The 23,502-nt window shown below is 47.3% G+C and overlaps 2 protein-coding genes across 3 annotated transcripts; both read left to right on the plus strand.

Annotated features, from left to right (window-relative positions):
• Nucleotides 1–447: 447 nt before the first annotated feature.
• Nucleotides 448–9,102, plus strand: LOC137664166 (aldo-keto reductase family 1 member B1-like). 2 transcript variants are annotated; one of them, XM_068401947.1, is made up of 11 exons: nt 448–602; nt 1,082–1,249; nt 2,549–2,665; nt 3,945–4,022; nt 4,674–4,796; nt 5,293–5,393; nt 5,569–5,658; nt 5,845–5,940; nt 6,031–6,089; nt 6,182–6,265; nt 6,873–6,959. In XM_068401947.1, the coding sequence occupies exons 1-11, from the start codon at nt 537–539 to the stop codon at nt 6,878–6,880; spliced, it is 990 nt and encodes a 329-aa protein (XP_068258048.1). In that variant the 5' UTR covers nt 448–536; the 3' UTR covers nt 6,881–6,959. The 2 variants fall into 2 exon arrangements, with proteins under 2 accessions (XP_068258048.1, XP_068258050.1); XM_068401949.1 differs by lacking the exons at nt 5,845–5,940; nt 6,031–6,089 and adding an exon at nt 7,706–9,102 and having other exon boundaries at nt 450–602; nt 5,569–5,650; nt 6,873–6,955.
• Nucleotides 9,103–13,471: 4,369 nt separating this feature from the next.
• Nucleotides 13,472–21,038, plus strand: LOC137664167 (aldo-keto reductase family 1 member B1-like). The gene is made up of 10 exons (XM_068401950.1): nt 13,472–13,545; nt 14,914–15,081; nt 15,692–15,808; nt 17,164–17,241; nt 17,796–17,918; nt 19,104–19,210; nt 19,338–19,419; nt 19,921–20,004; nt 20,179–20,261; nt 20,579–21,038. Exons 1-10 carry the CDS (start codon nt 13,480–13,482, stop codon nt 20,619–20,621), a joined length of 951 nt encoding a protein of 316 aa, XP_068258051.1. The 5' UTR covers nt 13,472–13,479; the 3' UTR covers nt 20,622–21,038.
• The last annotated feature ends 2,464 nt before the right edge of the window (nt 21,039–23,502 follow it).

Genomic DNA, 23,502 nt, shown 5'->3' on the forward strand with positions numbered 1-23,502 from the left:
AGCCTCAGCAGAAGGCCCGGGGCTGGCCCGGCCCGGGGGCGCCAGGGTGAGGCCCGCTGGGCCCCAGCACGGCCGTTACAGCCCGGCTCTGCCCTGGGCTACAGCAGACGGCTCCTCCGGCCGCGGCCGCCCGCTGCGGACAGCGGCTGCCCGGCTGCGTCGCTTCCTGTGGGAAGCGCCTCCCTCGGACAAACGCCAAACGGGCCCGGGCCGGGCGGGGGCGCTGCGGGCGGCCCAGGGGCGGTGCAGAGCACCCCCGGACACCCCCCGCCTCGCACGCAGGTAGTTCCCCCCATACCTTACCACAGCAACCGGCCGGGACCCCCATTGGCTGCCCCGCTTTGCTGCTGATTGGGCGGTGCTGCCACCGGGGCAGGACTTGAGCGGTGATTGGCTGCTAAGGAGGGGAAGGCCGAGCGCTACCAACCGGCGGGACGGGCGGGGGGCACCACCCCCGGAAGGGCGGTACCGGCAGCCCCGGGGCGGGTCGGCCGCCGTTAAAGCGCTCGGCGGGCGGCGCGTTCCCGAGCGGGGCAATGGCGGCCTGTGTGCGGCTGGGCGCCGCGGCCAAGATGCCCCTCCTGGGGCTGGGCACATGGAAGGTAACCGTGGCGGCCGCTCGCTCCCGGTGCGGCGGTGCCGCTGCGGCCTTTGGCACCGAGGGGTCCCTCCCTGCCCGCTGCCCCCGCGCAGCAGCCGGAGCTCCTGCGGGGCTCTGCCCAGGGAAGCGGGTCGCTGAGGCCTGGGCTGAGGCCCCTCCGCTGGGCTGAGCCCCCCGACTGGCAGCTGCCGGGGGCTTCTCCTCTGCGAAGGGGTGTGGGGAAGCGAGGAGGCCTTGGCCCGGCTGTGGAGAGCTGTGCTGGTGGTGGGCTGAGCCCTGCCCGGGAGTGGGGTGACAGAGGAACGGCTGGAGGCTGGCTGTGAGCTCGGGAGCCTCTGCTTGAGATGTGTACGGACCTAAGAAAGCTTTATGGAAAAGCTCCTCTTAAAGCCCCTTTGTGTGTTTTCCTGCCCTCTAGTTACCTAAGGAGCAGCATGTGAGAATCCCAAATCGAGGTGCATGATACCCTTTTCCCTTTAGTCCCCACCAGGTAAGGTGGAAGCTGCAGTGATGGCTGCCATTGACGCTGGGTACCGCCACTTTGACTGTGCCTACGTGTACCAGAATGAGAAGGAAGTTGGGGATGGGATCCAGCAGAAAATCAAGGAAGGTGTTGTGAAACGAGAGGACCTCTTCATTGTCAGCAAGGTAAAGATAGATAATCTTGGATCATGGACAGACTGCTTTACCTGTGATATGTTTACAGCAGGAAACTAAACTAGCTTTATGCTGTAGCATTGGAGAAGCTCATAATGTAAATGAGATCACTCCTGATACTGCTTTCTTGTTTCACTTCATCAGCACAGTGATATGGTTAGATTTTTTCCTGTCCACTGATAGCAATTTTTATTGTTGTAGCCATTGAATAGGAAGAGAGAGTTTCCTCTTGAGCAGGGAGAAGAATTGCCCTTATCCTAACCGTCTGGTGGCACCTTTCTTCTCTAGTCAATCTGATAACACTGAGGGAAATCAAGACTCTGTTTCCCCCCCAAAATCCTGAGAACTTGAGTACCGCAGCCCTGCTGTGGTCTGGCACTCTGATGAGGAGACCCAGAAGCATTGGGGGAGGGATGAGGTGGAACCTGGCCCTGCATCTCATAGCTCTGATGGAGCAGAGAGGCCATCTGCAGACCAACTGGTGCAGAAGAAGGGAAGCAGGAAAAGGTAGAGTGGGCCAGGTAGCACCAAGCAAGGTAGAAACCCGTGAGGCAGAGGTCTGAGATCACTTGGTGTAAAGGACTGATACAGAGGCAGAACCAACTTGGTAACTGCACCTCGCAGACTGCTAAAGCACAGCAGAGGAGACGAGCCTGGCAGTGGCTGGTGCTTGTTCCAGCAGCTGGGCTCGCAGTCCTGCCAAAGGGGTGTCTCTGCCGTGGGAGGAAGATGAGGTTCTGGGCACCTTGGCACAGTGTCATCTGCTCAGTACATGTCCCAAGGAAGGTGTGGTTGGTGGGTTTCCTTTCTCTTGCTTACTAAGGAAAACAGGGTGTTTAGCTGGATTCTGAAGTTACTTCTCCCCTTGGTAAAGGCTGATGCCAGCCACTTCTTTGTGGCTTGTCTTATTTTTCTTGGGTTTGCCTGCTACATTCAATGCAGGAGTTTTATGCATGGTCAGGAATGACAGATACATGTCTTCATTTAAAAGCCACCCATTGCAAAGGCAGACCCTGTGTAAAAGGGAGTAGCACTGATGATGTCTTAATTAATGGAACCAGGGGGCTTTTTGTATTATGATCCTTCTCATATGCATGTGCTGCCACTGCGCACACTGCCTTCAGTGTCAGGCCAGTCCTGCTCACAGAGGAAGCTTCATCTGAAGAGCGTGAGGATGGCCTCATTCCATGTCACTTTCCAAAGAAGATGGAGCATTTCTCTCCTGTGCAGCAGAGCACCCGAGAGCATTAACCCAGGAGGTCACGGTGTGCCTTGGCTTTTTGTCTCTAGCTGTGGTGTACATTTCATGAAAAGCCTCTGGTGAAGGGAGCCTGCCAGAAGACTCTTGCTGACCTGAAACTGGATTACCTGGATCTCTACCTCATGCACTGGCCTTTTGGTTTTAAGGTACAATAACAGCAATGCCCTTGGCTTGCTTTCTTGTGACTGCTGCTTTTGGGGAGCTATATGGCTTTACGGCCCAACAATTGCTCTGGCTGAGAAAGACAATCCCATGTCTGTTGTGTGTACCAGCACTGCTTTGGTGCTCAGCTTGATTCTGGCCATGTGAGCCAGGCTCTTGATCTCTGCCCTAAGACTGTTGCTTGCATACCCCTTTGATCCTGGGAATGATGGTCTGAAAACTAGGGGTAGCTCTCCCAGCTGCAAGAATAAGATAGGTTGCTCTGCCTTTCTCTTATGAATCAGTGTATGCTCATCTGGAGATTACCCCTTGCAGGAAGGAGGGCTGTGCTTTGCTGCCTGACAGAAATTCTTTTCTCTGCATGTTACAGAATCGGAGGGTGAAAGAAAATGCTTGTTTCTCATTTCTCTCTTTAATCACCAAGTACTTAATACAGTCCAGTTGAGCTGACCTTGCATGTAGGAGCCTTAGTGTTGCTCCACTGAGACAGGAATTCAAAAGATGAAACTTCTTGGGGGCCTAAACTCTTTCACAGATTAGTGAAGGAGCTGATGTCTCAGGCTGACCATTTTTAGTCTCAGCCTTTCCTTCCTGCTATGGTCTGATCAGTCTCCATCCTACCTGTTGCTTTTGAGATGCTCATCTTTATTTTGTACTCTATTTTAGCTTTATGTTAACAAAGTCATGAAAGTGAAACTGTCTTATGATGACAGTAGTAAACAGCTGTTAAACACAGTTCAGTCTTGGTGCCTTTTCATAACTTGTACACAAAGGCTCTTCTAATTTTCCTAGTACTAGCAGCTTTACACTGAGCTTTGTCATGGAAGAACCGTCACTGCACATAATACCTCCTTTCAGCAGATCTGGTGGTGTATAGACCAAAGCTACATGTTCCCAGTACCTAAGTCCCTTGTGCCCTTCTGGAAAAAGACCAAAACAGTTCTTTTTAAGTGGGCACAAAAGAATGATATGAAGTGAGCATGTATGAGACTGGAGGCTATAGTTCTGAGTGGTGTGTGTCCCTGTAGGTGTTTGGGTGAGTCATCAGTTTGAGGGATCCAGCAGAAAAACTTGTCTTTATGGGAATGGTCACTGGCAAAAATTACTTAAATTTGTCCTGCTCCTCGGGAAGGAATGAGTGAATGTAGACAAGAATTAGTGTTCTTGCCTGCACTAGAAGTTTAAGCTATCATGGTTGTGAGCTCTCATGGTATTAAGTGAACTTCTCAACAGATTTTCAAGCATTTTCTCTCTCACTGACAGGCAGGAGAGGAGCTGTTTCCCACAGATGACAAAGGCATGTCTATACCCAGCAACACAGACATTCTACAGACATGGGAGGTAAGTTCAGCCACAGTGGAAGAATCGTGCCTTCTGTCCTCAGCAGTGGTGTTAGCTTCAACAGTCACAGAACGGCTCACGCATGTATGCACAATTAGTTGGAAAGAATTCACAAAAGTATGTGGTACCTTTTAAAAATGTGCATGCTCAGTCAAGCTATTATTCCTATTCCCTGTGGATTAGCAGCTCAAGTCACTGAGCTGCACAGTCACTTTCAGTGGAGCTGCACACGAGACTGAGGTTAGACAAAGTTATTTACTTGACCATAACCGTACTATTTTTCTTCACCACAGTTCTCATGCAGTTCTTGAACTGCTCAAACAGATTTTGCAGAAATAGACACTGAAGTTGTGATCCTGCCATCCTCCTAAGGCATAGCCCTCCAGTACTCTCACATTAGTGGACTTAAGAGTCTTCTTTTCCTTGTGTAACTTGGTGAATTTCAGTCTTAACAATGATTTTGGGCTTTGGTGTGATAGAAGACATGGCACAGATACTACCAGTACCCACTTTCCCCTTGAGAATCAAAAACTTGGCAACTCCAAACACTTATTTTGTGCTTCCCATGAAGGGAAACAAGCCCCATCAGGGAGAATGTATTCAGGTCATGTCTTGTGTACTGGATGCTGACTTTGCTCCCCTTTGTGTTAGGCCATGGAAGAGCTGGTGGACTGTGGTCTGGTAAAAGCCATTGGAATCTCCAACTTTAACCGTGAGCAGACTGAAAGAATCCTGAACAAACCAGGACTGAAATACAAGCCTGCAAATAACCAGGTAAGCTGCAAAGTGAGTGCAGGTGAATAGTTTTCAGGGATTATAAAGATCTGATTCCAGTTGAATGAGGAGATGGAAATAGGCAGAACAAAGTACTGAGCATGTACTCTGAATCCTGTGCTCTGAATATTTCTTGGTACAAAAAGGACTGGAATATTTCCTTTCTGTCTCACCTTGTCAAACCACTGTTTACAAATTCTGGAGTATTTCCCTATGAAGCATTCTCTCTGGAGGGATAAAGAATCCAGACATGAGCTATCATTCTGACTGTAATCAATGACTTTTATAAAGCCTCTCAGAACAAAATCCAAAAAGCACATAAGGACTTAATATAGAAGTTACTGCCCTGTAGAATTATAGTCTTGTATTGTCACACAGACCACATGCAGGGTAGGATAAGGCAGCCTGTAATTAAGAAATTAAGATTCAGAAGAAAATCTCTGGAGCATGGGAACACTGCAGTAGTTCTACACAGTCTCTACTCCTGTGTTGGCAGATCGAGAGTCATCCATACCTTACCCAGGAAAAGCTTATCAACTATTGCCAATCCAAAGGGATCACTGTGACAGCATATTGTCCCCTTGGGCGCCCTGACAGGTAATTTCCAAGTGGGTTAGTGGGCTTTAAGTTTGAAGCATTCAGACTAATTGAATGAGTAATGGTGCAGGTGTGTGTGCACACTTATATATATTTTTTTAATATGTATTCATACTAGGTAAAATCTTTCTGCAGAGATTCTTTGCCATTTTTTTCCTTTTTTGTCTCTGTGTAGGTCTAAGCCAGAGGATCCTTCCCTTCTGGATGACCCCAAGATCAAAGAGATTGCAGCCAAGCACAACAAAACCCCAGCACAGGTACATAGGTACAGTACAGTGGGTACCCCTTCCTGTAACACAGCCATTAAGGAAACTGCACCTGAAGAGAGAGAGTACAGTCTCTGTCAGTGTTCCCTGTGAACTGTGGTGCTCTTCTGTGGTGGTAAGTAGCAGTGCAGGTTGTCTAGTATGTGGCCTGCGATATATACTTGAAGAAGCTTTTTGGCCCTCAGCCAGGAAAAGATTCCTGACCCACCTTCAGATGTCACTTCCCCTCTAAAGTCCTCTCGCAGAGAATGGAAGTCTTGTATAGACTGCTGGAGGTCCAGGTAGGAAGTAAAGGAATTGACTGTCCCAGAGCTGCATGGGAAAGGAGGCCTTCCATATGGGCCTCCACCACTTCCCTCTTTGCTCTCCAGGAAGTGCTGCCTAGGCCACAGGAGCAGGAATGATTTGAAATGCAGCTCTGCAGAAACAGGTATAGCTTAGGGAAAACAGCTGCTGGAACAGGCTCTGCTTCCTCCAGAACAGGAGCCGTCCTCTCTCTGACTCAGTGGTCTCTTCTTGCAGGTTCTCCTTCGCTTCCAGGTCCAGAGAAATGTGATTGCAATTCCCAAGTCTGTCACACCACAGCGCATCGTGGAGAACTTCAAGGTGAGTGATTACAAGTGACCTGGCTGCTGCCCTTCAGGGATGGCATGCCTTCCCCCAGCAGAGCAAGCAGTGATCCTTTCTCACCCTTCCCAAATCCTCCTCAGGCAAGAGAACTGGGCTTTTTTCTCTCTGTCTGGAAGCTAGGACTACAATGAAAACTACACTTGGAGAAAAGAGAGAGACAGAGCTCTTGGAAACCGTATGCTGATAACCTTTTCAGTCACCTTACATAGTGTCTCCTTTTCTGTGACTTGTGGATGAAGTGGTGGGCAGGGCTTGCTTTGAGGCCAAGTACAGTAACATTCCTTAAAATATAGAGTAAGCAATATTAAGGGAAGAGTCCTGGTGTTAGTAAACCACATGGTTCCCCTGACTGATAAGTCAGGGTTTTTTTCCTGATACTGGACATCAAGATTTCAGGAGTAACATAGCTGGATTTACTGAAATATGAAAGTCTTCCAAAGAGACTTCTTTTCCTTTCCCTGTCTCATGAAGCCATCATTTCTAAGCAGCATTCTTTCTGATGTGAACTTGTTCTTTAATCTTGTGAATCTTCCTTCTGATTTGATTTGTTCAAAGAGGTGATTTCGAGCTGGATTTTTTTTAGGTGTTTGACTTTGAATTGACTAAAGAGGAGATGGCAACCCTTCTTAGTTTAAACAGAAACTGGAGGATCTGTGAAATGATCATGTAAGTGACAGCTTGTTTCCTTCAAACTCTTATTAAGTTTTCAATAATCTTTATTCTAATCTCACAGGTACTTGTATAGCTGTTTCAATTGAGTATATTTTGAAATATGAAATAATTTGGGGGATGAAGCATCTGTTATTTAACATCTTAGTGGAGTTATATTTTCACTTTGACTAAAGGATGAGTATAAGCCATACTGTGTACTCATTGTGAATCCTTTCTGCAGGAAACTTTGTGTGCCTGGAGTGCCAAGAGGAGGGTTTTAGTTGATAACTTTGGCTATGTCCATATTGGAGAAATGAGCATTAGGCAGTTTTAAACATATTACTCACAATAAAAGAAATGCCATTATAAACTGATGCCAGCTCTTACATAGGTGGTTGGGGGAGGGAATACCATCTGAAGCACAGTATGGAGCACAACTGCTTGCAGATGTGCACTTTGGAAGCCTATAGCCAGACAAGAAGCCTTGGCTGAAAGGCCACAGAAACTTGTCTCTGTAAGCAGTGTGAACTTTAACTCTTTATCTAGAAAGTAACTTGATTCCACCACTATTCAGTGCCTGAATAATAGGAAAATACTTGAGCTTGTTGGTCATGTGTGCCACTTGTACACTAATAAGTCTCTTAAACTCATTCTGCAGTTACACAATTCAGAGCCTCCCTGAAGGCTCCTCTATACAGCCAGTGTTGCTCTATATGGCATTTATTTCAGCCTTGAGAGTAATCTTTCCTCTTTGATTTCCTTCAGGTGCAAAAATCACAAGGAGTACCCTTTCAATGCAGAATACTGAAGATAGCTTTATCCTGCCCTCCTGCAGCCCTCTGGTGTCTAATGAGTTTCTACTGTTGCCTAGAGTTGTCCACTATGTAGCTTGCACACTGTATCTCTCCTGCCAGCAAAGGCACAGTGTATGTATTCAGTGACTCTGTTTGGGTTTTCCTTCTTTGGTCGAAGGAAATAGTAAAATTGTTCTAAAGAACAAAATATGGGCTATTATATGAGTGTCTCTGCATGGCTGAAATAGCAAAGCAGAAAACACAAAGAATGAACTAGCAACTGATTTTTTTTTTTTTATCTTCTGTCTTGCATCGACACTACTTAAGGCTGCAGGGTAGGGGCATGTGAGCACAGAAAAAAGATCCACCCTGAAAGAATGAGCTACATAATCACTGCCTGAAAAGACAACAATTAACTTCTCTTCTAGAGCACACCCCAAAGCTTTCTTGGAAAGAAGAATGAATGGGAGGAGATGTCCAGAACTACAGATGCATACTAACTCATACTGGGCCTTATTTCAGTCACATGCTTTTACAGGCTGAAACTGGACAGAGATTAGTGTTCAATTTTATTCCTATCTAAACATTTTTTGGTTTGGATTACTGATGGTTTGGAAGTTCTAGTCTAATGTGAGAAAAATGAGAAACCAAGCCACTTGCATCAACAATGTCATTGGAAACAATCATCCATATTCAATTTTAAACAATGTCACAGGAGCATCAAGATCTTGTCTTGATCAAAAGTTGAATAACTTGGTATAATAAGCTTTGGGTGACAGAGCAATGCTGACAAGAACAATAGAGTATGACAAGCCTTAGTATGGACTGTGGATCAACAAGCAAGAGGAGACCAACATCCAAAACTGCTGGAAAGCTGTACAGTGGTATCACTGTGGACTAATTTTGTTATTAAAGGTAACTGGGACAGGTTTCTAACTGTAACTATATGAGTAAAACCTTCCCCTGATGAAGCCTATCCCTTGCGGTGGAGGATGCAGGTGAGCCTTACTGGGCAGTGCTAGAATAGCTAGAAGGTGTTCCAGCAGCGTAGCACTTCAGGGGTCCATAAGTGCAACGTGCCTTGGGCTGGTGGACACAGGGCATCTGGAGTACAACTACTTCATTCTGATCCGTAACATCCACACCAGGTCAAGCTGTAGGGTCTGACAAAAGCATATGCAATTTGAGTTGTATCTTGAGCAACTGCGTTGTCTGGAAACTTCCTTGAGAACATGATGATTAACAAAAAACTGCTTTTGTAAAGGTTAATAGTATTAGGACCCAATGCTGCCTGACTTACTGCTTGTGCCATATTAATTTCTATTGTAATTTAGTGTGCAACAAGTGAATACACTTATACAAGCTTGAGCTACTTGCATTGTACATCATTGTTTGTAAGCATGAGTGCATGTATGAAAGATGTTTGACAGATGACAGGCTGAGAGGTGGAGTGTCACAGGAGCATCAAGATTCTGCCTTGATACGGAGTAGAATAACTGGATATAATGAACCACATCTGACCAGCCAGGGCAAACAAGAATTGTGTGAGGAGTTTTGGTATGTATGAGCTATGGATGTGAAAGTGACAGAACAATACCTTGAAGGGCTGGAAAGCTCTATGGTGATAGTGTGGACTGATCTGACTGCCAGCCTGTGCTGACATCTAGCTATAAAAACCCGCAATAAAAGACTATGGGGAAACATCATTATGCAGATACCCAAAATAATGAGGACACAAGGTGTAATATTATGTGTTGGTGCTGAGCCACTGCCCAGAACCTGACACCAAGGCAGGCCCAAGTTGAGTGTTGTATTTCCCACCCTGAGAAGAGGGGGAGACCACGCTGACTCACTGGAGTGGTAGATGAGGGGTGGTCTCAGTTAACTGTCATTCTGGGCTTGTGTAACATTCTCCCTGACAGGCCCTTCCTCTATTGGTCCACTTGCTGAATTCAGCTCAGCAGTGTCACATTGCCTGGTGCTCCCTTACCCTATGACAAATGCAAAAAGAACTTAGCCTTTTTTGGTGATTAAACAAACAAACAAACAAAAAATACACAAACCACAAAGTTTTTGTTTTCAAAGGAGGCGTGAACAAAACTTGCACTTTTGGCTTGAGTGTTAGGGGTATGAGAGAGACAGGACAACGGACCTCAGACACATTACAGCTTTAGGTGTTGGTAGTACTTATTCTCACTCCTTACAACAGAAGAAAAAAAAAACACAACAAATATACTGCTCAGTACACTCATATATTGAGATCACATAAGATATTGTAAAATATATATATACAAGTCCCTAGAATACATCTAATATGCTTTTCAGATGGAGGTCATCCAAGTATTTCCAACCAAAACCTCCAAAAGAATGTAACGTGCAACATCAAGATGAGGCAAAAAAATACGGAAGAGGTACTGGAGCACAACTCAATGCTAAAACTTATCAGAGGCAAACAAAAGAATCAGAATTTACAAGGGGCAGTACTTGCCCCTTTGTTTTTTGGTGTGTTTGTGGGTTGTTGGTTTGTTTTTTGTGGTTTGTTTGTTTTTTAAACACATTTCCATGTTTGAAACACTGCACTGGCCATACTTGTCCTTTACTCCCAGGTCACATGCAGCAGTCTCTCTGGGGGAATTCATCTCACTTAACTTTAGATGTCCACAGTGTAGGTGCAGGCACCCACCTCAGGGCCAGCCTCCAAGCTCCAGTCACAGCCAAGAGATGTTTGGGCAAAACAAGGCAGCAGCCTTCAGTGTGATTCATTACGCTCAGGGCCAGGCCTGCTCTTGGCTCTGGCCCATCTTGCTCTTCAGGCTCTCTAGACCTAATGCACTCTCTCTCTCCCCCTCTCCTGTGAACAGAGGTGAAGTCAGCTGCAGTCACTTCCACTTAATGGACATGATCCCTCCCTGGGACAATTCCCACCAATAAAACTATGTGGTGCTTTTCCCTTCAGGCATCAGAGGGCAGCCAGCCCTCTGGGGAGGCTTGCATTTCTCTGTCACGGCAGGCTAGGAGCAAACCAGGCAGCCTTCCTACTGGTAAAGGTTGTTTCTAGTGGGACCTACCCACTTTGATCATTTTGAGTCTTCTTCAGGTGCCACACGCTGCTGATCTCTTGAAGCTACGTTGGTGAATTAGAATTAGTACATGCAAATGTCAATACAACAAACCTGAAAGGCGTTACCATAAGCATCCAGCTTTAGTGCAAAACCTTGCACACAGATCAAATCAGACCCTTCCTCACGCACACAGTTCCTCATCTCATGCAAGGAACCCTTGGACATTTTATCAAGCACACAGTTTGCAATATTTCCCAGGCTAGCTGTCATCCACTGACGCATGCAGTACTTCTTTCCCAGGGGCCCCACCATCATCTGACAACACCAGCCATGCCTTCAGGACAGAGGAACAACTCACAGCTCCTGTGTCTTGGCATGATCCAGGGAAAGTCACACATCAACAGGCACAAACATCAAAGCAAAATGAAAACCTTCTGCCCAAAATCCCCTGTTAAAAGACCAAGCCATGTCTCATTCAAGAAACCATTGGGGAAAACCAAGCACCCACCTTCACAGGAGAACGTGAACAGGCCGCAGAGGAAGCGACACAAAAATCTCAGAAGAAAATGAGAGGAAGTGGAGAGGTGGAAAGCACAGATGAGAAATGCAAGTCTCATTATTTGTCATCACACACCCTATCGAGCTCCTTGCCACATGAACGCAAGGCTTTAAAACCTCTTCCCAAAAGGACAGGCTCAAAAGAATGAGAACAAACACTGCAGGGTCTTCTCCTCCTTCTCATAAGAGATCTCATCTTACTGGCCAAACAGCCGGGCTTTGCAAGCTTTCACAGACTCGCAGAGCACGACTCTCTGACGGCACCAGTTCACCCTGGTGCTGCTCAGTACAAAATCTGACTGATTCTGGCAGTTCCTACACCAAGACCACCAACATCTGGAGTCAAAGCACAACACTGCTGATACTAATAAACCACCAGCACAACACCACTAGCTCGAGCATCCAGGAAATACAAAGGAGAGCAGAGGTAAACTGGTACTTCAGCTGGTCTTCAGGCTGCGCTGAAAAAGCAAATCACAGGCACGGCTCAACACATTATTTTGAAAAAAAATTTATGAAGTGCTTATTGCACAAAATTTAGCAGTCATCAGGAAAAAGGGGACTGCCTACTAACAGTGCAGGTGATCACTTTGATGTTTCAAAATAGGGTGACTTCTCTGGAGGGAGACAGTCTTTGTAAGGACAAGTCTCCATGTGACTTCTGCTAATGGTTAAGACCAAGAGAGAGGTCAGGAATGAAAAACTGATCTCTTTGAGCCCAGCTAACACCACATAGTCCACCTTCCCAACAGTACTCCCTCTGCACACCAGCTCTGCACCTCTGTTAACCTTAGCTCCAGTCTCTCGCCCACCATGAGCAGCACCCGGCAGGAATACCCACCAGACGCCAAGCCATGGCTGGCCCAGGGAGCTTTCCTACAGCTCTGCAGATGGCCGGTGTCTGTTTCCCTGAACCGATGGAGGGACAGTAGGAAGGAAACAAGGAAGTGTGAAAACCCCTTGACTGGGATGGCAGCAGGCCTCTTGTGCAAACAGCTTGCTCTTAATAACTGTCAACAGAACTGAGGAACATGCTCAGGCTAATCACAGTCTTTCCATTGATTTCACTGACCCCTGAACCCCAAGAGTCTGAGCACACTCAGAGCAGATTTACAGAGAAGGGATCCAGAAAAAAACTAAAAGGCAAACACTGCATTACATAACTGTTTCCTGCTACAATGGAAACATCACATCCTGCTGAGGATGGCTGATGGTGCTGACAAAAAACAGGAGGAAGATTAAAGATACAACCAATTACCTTGTCTGCCCTCAGGTGAGCGGAGCAAAAAGTACAAAGCTACAAAGCAGCTGGGTGTTGGCTGTGGGAAAGGCACACAGAGAAAAATGCACCGTTTTACTCCCAGCTAATGCTTGCACCAACATACCCTGGACTATCTATTGGATCCTGCAGGGACATATTTTTTTTTCCACTGTGCTGTGACCACTTCAACAAAACAGCATGCTCTTACCTGCAAAATTTCAAAGCCAGTTTGTAATGTGAAATTACAGACCACCTACCATTTATTTCCACACTTCTGTATTTTATTCTGAAATATGGCCTGCACCTCCCTGAAAACAGAGGGACGATGTGATCATCATGACACTCATTAGAAACTCGCTATTCTTCTGCAACTTTGAAAAAACATTAAAAGAAACTTCCACCAACATTAAAAATAACATTCTTCTTTAAAATCACTGCTTTCTAAATCGCTCCTACGGAACAGCTCACTTTTCCTCTCCTGTTATCACAAGCGTAGGCTACGTTCACCCCACCTTCGGAGGGGCACTGAAGGCTGAAAGCTCCCAAATTCACATGGGCCCCTCGCACTGTGGGAGCTCTGCAGGAGCCGGGGCCACCGTCGCTGTCGTGGGGACACGCTGCTCCAGCCGAAGGGCTCGGAGCCCTTCCTCGGGCCGAGGCTCACAACCCCCAACCGCGGACAGAGCAGCTCCGAGGACACGGGGAGAGCCAGAACTAACCCACCCGAGTTCGGTGTAACGGTGGCCGGCTGCCGTAAGGCGGTGGCTGCCCCCGGGCGGGTCCCGGGGCGGGGCGAGCCCGGCCCAGCCGCTATTAAAGGGGCTCGGCGGACCACTCTCCCCGGCAGCGTTCCCGTGGAGGGCCATGGCGACCTGCGTGCAGCTGAACACCGCGGCCGAGATGCCCCTCGTGGGGCTGGGCACATGGAAGGTAACGGGGATCTCGGCGGTGCCCCCGGCCGGGCCGCGTCCCTTCGGTCCCGGAGGGGGCGGCCGCGGCGGGCTGGGTCCGAACCCAGTCCCGGGGCTACCTCCTCCCGGCCGGGCCGCGGCGAGTTCCGGAGTGCTCCGGACCGCCCTGGCGGGCCCCATGGTGGGGAGGGAGTGTGGGCGGGGGGCGGCCCGGCCCGGCTCGGGGACCCGTCCCCGCCGCCAGCCCGGGCCCGAGCGCAGCGCTGCCGGCGCCGCCTCCATCCCGGCCGGGGCCGCCCTCTCGGTCCGGCGGTGCCCGCGGGCAGAGCCCCGCGCTGCTGTTGAGCTGTCTGCCCCAGCGGGCTCTCCCTCCTTCTCGCCGTCCCCTGTCTCCCCCTGCCCGCGGGGAGAGGCGACCCTGAGGCCTCTCCGGTCCGTGAGAAGTGGCTCCTTCCCTCCGTCCCTCCCTCCCGCAGGGGAGCGCGGATCCCCTCCGGCCGGGCTCCCGCGGCGGCCTCCCGGCCCCTCTCCCTGCCGCTCCCCGTCCCTCCCCGCAGCGCTGCCGCAGAGGGGCACTCGGCTCGCCTGCCGCTTCCGTGCGGAGTATCTTAACCCCAGGGTGAGGTTACCCTGAGTCACCTGGGAATGCGATACGGCTTTAGAAGACAATTCATGCGTTTCAAGCAAGTTCTGACAGAGATTCGCACCACTGTTACGATGACTGCAACATCAAACAGTGAACTGTACAGTGCCAGAAAACAAACATTACTGGATTTGCCTGAACAAGATATGCCAACGTTTCTTTGGGCACAGCTCCTACGTGCCCTTTCAGGGTCTAGAAGCACGTGGAAATGTACACCCCTTCCATCTCTGAAGGAAGCAGGTGGTGTAACTTTCAAATGGCAGGTGGGATGTGCCCAAGGGGAGGAACTGGGCTAGAGCATGGTACAGGCCTCCATGGTGAATGGGATGACTAAGGTGGAGACCACTGCCCCCTCCATCAAACTAAAATTTTCCTAGCTGGGCACTTGCTGGGTCTCCTCAGACACAGCACTGGGAATTGAGGACTGCAGGGCGAGAGGCACTGCAGAGCTCCCCAGCACAAAACTCTGTTCCCCCTGGTCCAGCTCTGGAGAACTGTCCTGGTGTGGGGGGCTCTGCTCTCCCTGGCTCTTAGGCTGAACCTCTGTGGGAGGGGGGCTACAGAGAAACAGCTTGAGGCTGGCTTCAAACCCAGGAGCCTGCATTTGTAAAATTAATATTGCTTTAAGAACACTGCATGGAAAAACTCATCTTAAAACCCCTTCATATGTGTTTCTTTACTCTCTAGATAACTAGGAAATGGCCTGTATGCTTTGATTTGGGATCTTAACCTTCTTTTTTTCAGTCTCCAGCTGGGAAAGTAACAGCTGCAGTGATGGCTGCCATTGACACTGGGTACCGCCACTTTGACTGTGCCTACGTGTACCAGAATGAGAACGAAGTTGGGGATGGGATCCAGCAGAAAATCAAGGAAGGCGTTGTGAAACGAGAGGACCTCTTCATCGTCAGTAAGGTGAGAATCTGGTGCCCTAGGCTCCAGGGGAAGGCCTGCTTTGTGTAGAATGTGTTCACAGGAGGAAATTCAGAGCAGTGGGGAAAGACTGTGTGCTATAGCATGGAGTAATTCAGAACATAGTTCAGGCCTGATGATGTTCTGGTGGAAGCTGCTTTTTGCCACCTTATCTTGTAGAGAGTTGTCTCCCCATTCTCCATTTTCATGGGACTGTTCAAAATATGTATTAAACTCAAACCATCCCAGAAAGTGTGCTTTTTTTTCCTTAGTTATGCAGGAAATCCTAGATTTGGCTCACCACTGAAATCATTAACTTAAAAAGAGCTCTTTAACCAGTATCTGCCTGGAATAAGTGGCTTTTACATGTCTTGACTAATGAAGCAGGATTAGTGTGTTTCAGTTTACAACCCTGTTTGATCACATAAGCCACCACAGCCTTCAATATCACAGGCCAGTCCTGCTCACAGAGCAAGCCCCGTTTGAAGATCAGTAGGATGACATAGTTCCACATCACCTTCCAAAGGGCACAGACACTTTCCTAAACAGCACAGAAGGGTTCCAAGAGCTTTAACCCAGGAGGTCACGGTGTGCCTTGGCTTGTTGTCTCTAGCTGTGGTGCACATTTCATGAAAAGCCTCTGGTGAAGGGAGCCTGCCAGAAGACTCTAGCCGACCTGAAACTGGATTACCTGGATCTTTACCTCATCCACTGGCCTTCTGGTTTTAAGGTACAGCAACAGCAGTGCCCTTGGTTTTCCCTCCTGGGAGACCTCCTCAAAACTGCCAGTAACGCTTGCAGCACTACTGCTGCTCCAGTCCAGAAAGACCACGTGTCTGTTTTGTGTACCAGCACTGCTCCAGTGCTGCTCATTCAGCTTTTCTCTGGCCACATGAGCCGGGCTCTTGATCTCTGCCCCTGAGACTTGCACAGCGTCCTCTCTCCTTTTGATACTGGAGATGCAGACCTAGTGCTAAGATCAGGCCTCCCAGCTGCAAGCATGAGTTGTGCTGCTTTACTTTTGGCTATGTATTGTCTTCTACAAATCCAAAGTATACTCATCTGCCAATGACTTAGCCTCCTGCTTTGTGGGAAGGAGGGCTGTGCTTTGCTGCCTGACAGAAATTCTTTCCTCTGCATGTCACAGAATCACAGAGGAAAAAAAAAATGCTTCTGTTTTCCATTTCTGTCTTTAATCACTGAGTCCTTAATACAGTCCAGATTGAGCTGACCTTTGCTGCAGGAGCCTTAGAGTTGTTCCACAGACCTTGGAATTTAAAAGGTGAGACTTTGACATCCAAGTTTCATACTTCATGTACTTCAAAGGAGCTGATGTCTCAGTCTGTTTCTAGTCTTAGCTTTTCCTTTCTGCTACAGACAGGCTGACACCTCCACCCTATCTGTTGCTTTTGAGCTTATTAACTGTTTATCATACTTTCAAAGCTGTCATGGTTAGTTTTATGGGAACAAAGTGCTGTCATGGTTAGTTTTATGGGAACAAAGCCCTTTAGTAAAAGTGTCATGGCATAGTATCTGACATCTGTACATCACACTAGGTGTAGAGCAATATGGAGATGTGGGAACTTAGCTCTGTTCCCATATGTCTGAGATGTTCTGATTTTCCTAGTGCCACCAACTTAAACTGAGGCTTCTCTCACAGAAGATCTGTGTGTGTATGTAATACATTGTTTAGCAGATGTGGCTCACCCTAGACCTAAATTAAATGTCTTTCAGACCTAAACAGGTCCTTATACTTTCCAAAAAACAAATCTTCAGAAAACAGTTCTTGTTCTCCCTTAACAGGCACGATAGAGGAGCACAGCAACTTTGTTTGGCTTTGTTCCACAAGTGGTGTGACTTGTTTATCTGTATGTTTTAGTGAGTCACCACTTTGCTAGGTCCAGGAGATACACCTGTCCCTCCTACTAGGGATGGTTGCTGGCAAAATGCCATAAACCTGCATGAACTATGTAGACAAATATTAGTATTTCCTGCAGTAGAAGTTAAAGCTATCATGGTCCTCAGTTGTCTTAGTGTTAACTTCCCACCAAAGAGTGTTTCAAGCATTTTCTTTGTCATTGACAGGCAGGAGAGAAGCTGTTTCCCACAGATGACAAAGGCATGACAATACCCAGCAACACTGATATTCTACAGACATGGGAGGTGAGTTCAGCCATAGTGGGAGAATTGTGTCTTCTGTCCTTGGCAGTCTTTTACAAGATTTCATTACCTTCAGCAGTCACAAAGTTCTTATGTATTTATCTTATGGTATACAATATAGCTTTTCAAAACCTAATGCTTAGTCAAGCTGATAATCTTCAGTGGAGCTGCAGATCAGACTGCTTGACTGTAATAACCACAGAACTGCTCAGACAGACTTGCAGGAATAAAGATATTTTAGGTTGTGATCTTGCCTACAGCCTGGGGTACAGTGCTTCAGTGCTGGCTTGATAGCACATTATTGATTATCATTATTTTCCACGTGTAACTAACTAACTTGGGTGTTTCTGCTATCTCAAGAAATGAGCCTTAGGGCTTGGGTGAGATGGAAGATGTGGTATAAAGACACCAGTGCACACTTTTCCCCAAGAGACAAACTTTGCAACTCCAAACAGTTGTCTTTCCCTTCCCGTTAAGGGAAACGAGCCATATCAGGAAGAACATCTTCAGGCCCTGTCTTGTATACTGGATGCCGACTTTGCTCCCCTTTGTGTTAGGCCATGGAGGAGCTGGTGGACTGTGGTCTGGTAAAAGCCATTGGAATCTCCAACTTTAACCGTGAGCAGACTGAAAGAATCCTGAACAAACCAGGACTGAAATACAAGCCTGCAAATAACCAGGTAAGCTGCAAAATGAGTGCAGGTGAATAGTTCTCAGGGATTATAAAGATCTGATTCCAGTTGAATGAGGAGATGGAAAAAGGGAGAACAAAGTAGATAACAGCATGTAAACAAACACCCTATGATTATTTCTGGGTACACAGGAGGATGTTGTAGATCTCCTGTATCCTGATAGGGGATGAAGTTGTGGTACACAAATTACAATCATAACTTCTTAAAATACCTTATCTGTTCTGTTATTAGTAATAGCATCAATGTGTTATTAACAGCAGATAACTGTTCACACAATATGTGTTTCTTTTCATGCATGAGCAATTTGCTCAGTCAGCCAGTTGGAAATGGGAGGTCAGTTTTAACTGTACATGCAGAAGCAGGGCATGTATTGGCACACCAGTGGCTTCCTGGTATCTGCCCTGAAGACTTTTTTTATCTATATAAAATAAAAATAAAGTGTGTGTATGTGTGTATACACACATACAAAAAATCACCTAGTCTTTGCACATAGCAGCCACTGCCCTCTTGTATGCAGTAGCTACATAACCTGCTGTAGAAGCTTATTTCTCCAAGTGGCCTTGTACACATTCAGACATCTCTTACAGTTCTGAATTCAGTAGTTCTTGCAGGTTCACTAAGAGTACTAGTCTCCAGAGCTTATCAGTCCTAAGGATACTTTAACACTTTCTCTGCATGTAGTTACCAAAAAAAGAGCAGGCTAAAAGAAAAAAATGCATCTCCAACCAAAACGACAGATATCTCCAGAACCCCTTCACACAAACTCACGAAAAGGGGCTTTTATAAATAGAACAAAGAAGGGAGAACAGAGTAGATACAGCATGTCCTTCTAATCCCACTCCACATTATTACTGAACATAGAAGGCACTGGGGTTTTCAATATTTGCTAAACTACTGCTTAGAAATCTCTGAGAAGCGCCTCAGAGCACGCCTTCTCGGGGCCAAAGAACCTGAAGAGAAGTCTTATGAAATATTCTTTCCCCAGAGCAAAGAACCAGAGATGCAAGAAACCTTACTGTAAAAGCAGGTGCTGTACAAAACTAAGGCTGAATAATACTTTGCAAAGACTGGCACATTAGGGCAAAAAATGAACTAAAAGTGCATTAGGAGATAACCCCTGGAGTGAGTTACAGCAGTTGTATTGCTATCATCTCTGTACTCTTGTGTTGGCAGATCGAATGTCATCCATACCTCACCCAGGAGAAGCTGATCAAGTACTGTCAATCCAAAGGGATTGCTGTGACAGCGTACAGTCCCCTTGGCTCTCCTGACAGACCATGGTAAAGCTGCCTTGCAATTTGTGAGGGAGCTGGCATGGATTATGCTTGAAGCACTGAGACAGTAAGTGCAACATTAATCATTCTGTATTTAGATACAGATTTCTCTTGCTGTCTTCCCTCTGTGTAGGGCTAAGCCAGAGGATCCTTCCCTTCTGGATGACCCCAAGGTCAAAGAGATTGCAGCCAAGCACAACAAAACCCCAGCACAGGTACATAGGTGCCAGGCATTGGGTACCCCTTCCTGTAACACAGGACAGCTAGTGACAATGTAAAGGACAAGCTGGCTCTTCATTCCCTGTCAACTGTGGTGCTTTTCTGTGATGTTAAGTAGTAGTGCAGGTTTACTATGTGGCCTTCAGTGCATGCTTGTAAGGGCTCTTTGACTGTCAACAAGAAACATTTTCTTGACCTGTCTTCAGATGCTGTCATGTTTCAGTCTCCATTTCAAGTCCTATTGCAGAGAATGAAACCTTGATAAAAGTCCAGGTGGGAAGGAAAAGACTTGGTTGTCCCAAAACTGGATGGGAAAGGAGGTCCTCCATGTGAGGCTCCACCACTTCCCTCTTCAGAAAGTGCCACCTGGGCTGCAGGGAGAGGAATGATTTAAATGCAGCTTTGCAGAAGCAGGTGTAACTTAGGGGAACGTGCCGTTGGAACAGGCTCTGCTTCCTCCAGAACAGGAGGAATGATTCAGTTTACTGTTCTTGCAGGTTCTCCTTCGCTTCCAGATCCAGAGAAATGTGATTGTGATTCCCAAGTCTGTCACACCACAGCGCATTGTGGAGAACTTCAAGGTGAGTGATTACGAGTGACCTGGGTGCACAGCATGTTCCAGGACGGCATGCCTTCCCCTTGCAGAGCAAGCAGTGATCCTTTCTCACCATTCCCACCTCCTCAGGCAAGAGGATTTTTTGCTTACAGTCCCTGATTTGTTCAGAGAGGTGATTACCAGCTGTTTCTCTTGTTAGGTGTTTGACTTTGAATTGACGAAAGAGGAGATGGCAACTATTTTCAGCTTTAACAGAAACTGGAGAGCATATACAATGAGCACGTAAGTGGTAGCATTCAGTATTTGTTTTTTCCAAACCCTTAAGTTATGAACACTATATACACAGATTTTGCATCTAAACATTGCCTGGAATCACAGAATCACAGAATGCTGAGAGCTTGAGTCACTGACAAAGTGACTTGGGTGTTCCCAGTGTACAAATGGCACACACTATCCAGGAAAACAAATATGGAACAAATCAATTCTACAATTATGTCATTCAGATCCTGCCTTGGTGGCTCCTCTAAGCACCCACTACAGCTTGATATATTAAAATAATAAAGGAATTAATTTCATACTTTGTTTTTTATTCCCTTCAGGTGCAAAACTCACAAGGAGTACCCTTTCAATGCAGAATACTGAAGATGGTCATATCCTGCCCTCATATCCTTCAGAGCTTGTGTGATATTCTTCCTATCAATTTATCTAGCTCTCTTATTGCATCTCTCCTCCTGCAGCCAGTGAAGCCATAGCATATGTATTCAGTGATTGATTGTGGTGGGGATGGTTTTCCCTTTTTTGAAATAAGGACACAGTAAAATTGTTTTGAAGAACAATGTGGGCTGTAATAATTCTCTGCCAAAATGTGGAATTAAGGAGAAAATGAGGAGAGACGCCTACACATTCACGCTTGTATTCAATCTTGTATCAACAGGCTAAGGAGGATAATCAGCAGTTGTGAGCACTGGAAAAAAAAAAATCTGAGAAATGTGAACTAAAGACTAACTTCCTTAGGATGAGTGAGACAACCAGGAGTTTCACCACTCCAAAACTAACTGAAAAAGGGTTTTTTACTATTTATCCCTCTTAAAAAAATAAAAAAATCCATATGCAGAAAACAGATGCCTGCTGGGCAGTATTTTTACACAGGCTTTTTCCTATGTGTCAAAATACAACAGCAGGGTGGGTTTTGGATCCAACACAATTTCAATATGTGCTTCAGATTATTGCTAGTTGTGAAATTCTATTCTTATGTGGAAAATTGTTAACAAGCAAAAAAAAAAAACCCTCATAATTTTCACCTGCCATTTCATTCAAATGCCAGTCTTTGAGAAAAACTAATCTTTAAAGGCAACAATGAAACAGAAGATTCCTGCTTCATCAAAAAGATATTTTGCTATGAAAGTGTGTTTATGCTCTTGCCTACACCTTAGAGCTAGAAGTGAGACAGGATGCTAGACCCCCCCCAATACCCTTTGACTTTAGGAAGTGATTTCATTCTTTACTAGCTCCATTATTTTTGAGTTCAATATTCTGCCTGTTGCAGATAAAACTGTTGTTGTGTTGTTTGGGTTTTTGTCCCCAAACTAAAACTTCCAAAAGAAGGTAATATACAAATCCCTGGCCAGGAACAAAATGTGGCAGAAGGATGCAGTACTTTGAGTACTTCTGTACAGAACTAATAGATGTTAGCCTATGGTAGCCAAATGAAATTAGAATTTCCTTGCTGTTCTGTTTTCAAGATGCACTTTGCATTCCAGACCCTCTCTGCACAGCTGTATTTGGCCTTTGCTCCTAAGTCACAGCTAGCTGCTGAAGTAGCTCTGCTGGGGAATAATCTCCCCTAACTGCAGGTACTGACCTCAGGGCCAAGCTCCAGTCATGGCCAAGGGAGATTTGGGCTGAACGAGGGCAGCAGCTTTCAGCACGATCATTACACCCATGGTGGAAGCTGCCCTTGGTTCAGACCCAACTTCCTCCTCGGTCTCTCCAGACCTCATGTACCCTCTCCCCTGTGAACAAAGGTGAAATACACCCAGGTCGGCTGCTGTCCCCTGCACGTCGGGGACACGGATTCTCCCTAGGACAACAAAGCCTCTCGGCACTTTCCCCTGCGGGCACCAGAGGGCAGCCGGCCCTCGGGGGAGACCCGCGTTGCTCCCTCCCCGCCGGCCCCCAGCCCCGGACCTCCGGCCGCAGCCCCCCGCGATGCCCCGGGGCATCAGGCGCCACACAACCTGGATGTCCGCCCCCCGGCTGGGAAGGCTCAGACCCCTGGTGCTGAGCCCAAACCCCTGGCCTCCCTGCCAGCCCCGAGGGCCGGTTCCCTGGGCAGCATGAAATGCTCTGGGCGCAGGGCACCCTGCCCAGGGCGGGCACTCAGGGATGATGGCCCATCTGGCTCCAACCACCTCCTCCAGAAGCCCCCAGCGACCCCCTCCCACCACTGCCCTGGCCCCAAGGCCCCAGGGCTGCAGCTGGGGGCCCCAAGCCCTCCCACAGCACTGCAGCAGTAGGGGCTTGCTCACCCCCGTGGGGAGCAGCAGGGCCTGGGCCCACCAACCCCTTTGGCCTGTTCACCTCCAGCAGATTCTGGCCCCCGAGGGCACGGTGCAGAGACACAAGTCCCAGTGACAGCAGAGCCAGGCACCTAAGCTCCCCACACACCCCTACATGCATGGACACCCACTCTGGAGCATACCTGGCACAGGGGAGATGTGCAGGGGTAGGTCTCAAGGAATCAATCCCCAAACTTCCTTCTCATCTGACACTCAAACTCAAGCCCTCAAAACAATCAAGGTTCCTTTAACAACAACAGGTAAGATGAGGAGGTATTTGCTTTTGTGGCTGTGTCACCTTTCTGTTTCTTCCTACTGGGCAGGTGACCAAATGCATAATCGTAAAGTTGCACATTGGGTTTCATGGGAAAATGGTAAAACCTATTGTTCAAGAAAAAAAGGCATCTCAGGACCTGCTCTCCAAAATTTCCACTTTCAGTTCATGAACATGTAATCCAAGAACATTTGTTTCGTGGCTTCCTGGAGGAAGCAACCCATAAAATCCTCAGCAATCCCCAGGCTGAGGTGAGACAGCTCTGCTGAGACCAAATACACATTCATATTGAACAATAAAGGTACAATATTTGCTACGGTGCAGGGAGAGACAAAGGTTTAGACCACTGTCTTTTCAGTGGTGTACCATCCAGTGGCCACAGTGCCTTCAGGCGTTTCCTTGCTCCAGCATGGCTCATCCACCAGCTGCAGTCCCCTCAGAAGTATGCCCTGTCAGCACCTCCTTCAAAGAGTGCACCTATATTTCTAACAGTGTCTCTGAGCCAGGGCACCGTGGGCTTAAGTTTTGGCATGAGATAGGGTGTTTACACCGGTTTCAGAGGTAGCTGGAATTGGTTCTGGCTGGCACTGTGCAGTTCATGGTCTCCACACAGGTCACCACTGCCACCCTCTGACATCCCCCTTGCAATTTATGACCTTTACATTCCACCCTTCATCTCATTGAAAGATAT

The sequence above is a fragment of the Nyctibius grandis genome, chromosome 5, assembly GCF_013368605.1.
Source record: "Nyctibius grandis isolate bNycGra1 chromosome 5, bNycGra1.pri, whole genome shotgun sequence".
NCBI classification, from domain to species: Eukaryota; Metazoa; Chordata; class Aves; order Nyctibiiformes; family Nyctibiidae; genus Nyctibius; species Nyctibius grandis.

What these genes read in the sequence shown, in the direction of transcription:
- LOC137664166 (XM_068401947.1), top strand. Translation starts at nt 537, where the DNA reads ATGGCGGCCTGTGTGCGGCTGGGCGCCGCGGCCAAGATGCCCCTCCTG. An exon ending in ACAAGCCTGCAAATAACCAG is followed by an intron (nt 4,797 to 5,292) that starts GTAAGCTGCAAA and finishes CTGTGTTGGCAG; the next exon opens with ATCGAGAGTCATCCATACCT. An exon ending in ACCCCAGCACAGGTACATAG is followed by an intron (nt 5,659 to 5,844) that starts GTACAGTACAGT and finishes TTTGGCCCTCAG; the next exon opens with CCAGGAAAAGATTCCTGACC.
- LOC137664167 (XM_068401950.1), top strand. Translation starts at nt 13,480, where the DNA reads ATGGCGACCTGCGTGCAGCTGAACACCGCGGCCGAGATGCCCCTCGTG. An exon ending in ACTGGCCTTCTGGTTTTAAG is followed by an intron (nt 15,809 to 17,163) that starts GTACAGCAACAG and finishes TGTCATTGACAG; the next exon opens with GCAGGAGAGAAGCTGTTTCC. An exon ending in ATATTCTACAGACATGGGAG is followed by an intron (nt 17,242 to 17,795) that starts GTGAGTTCAGCC and finishes CCTTTGTGTTAG; the next exon opens with GCCATGGAGGAGCTGGTGGA.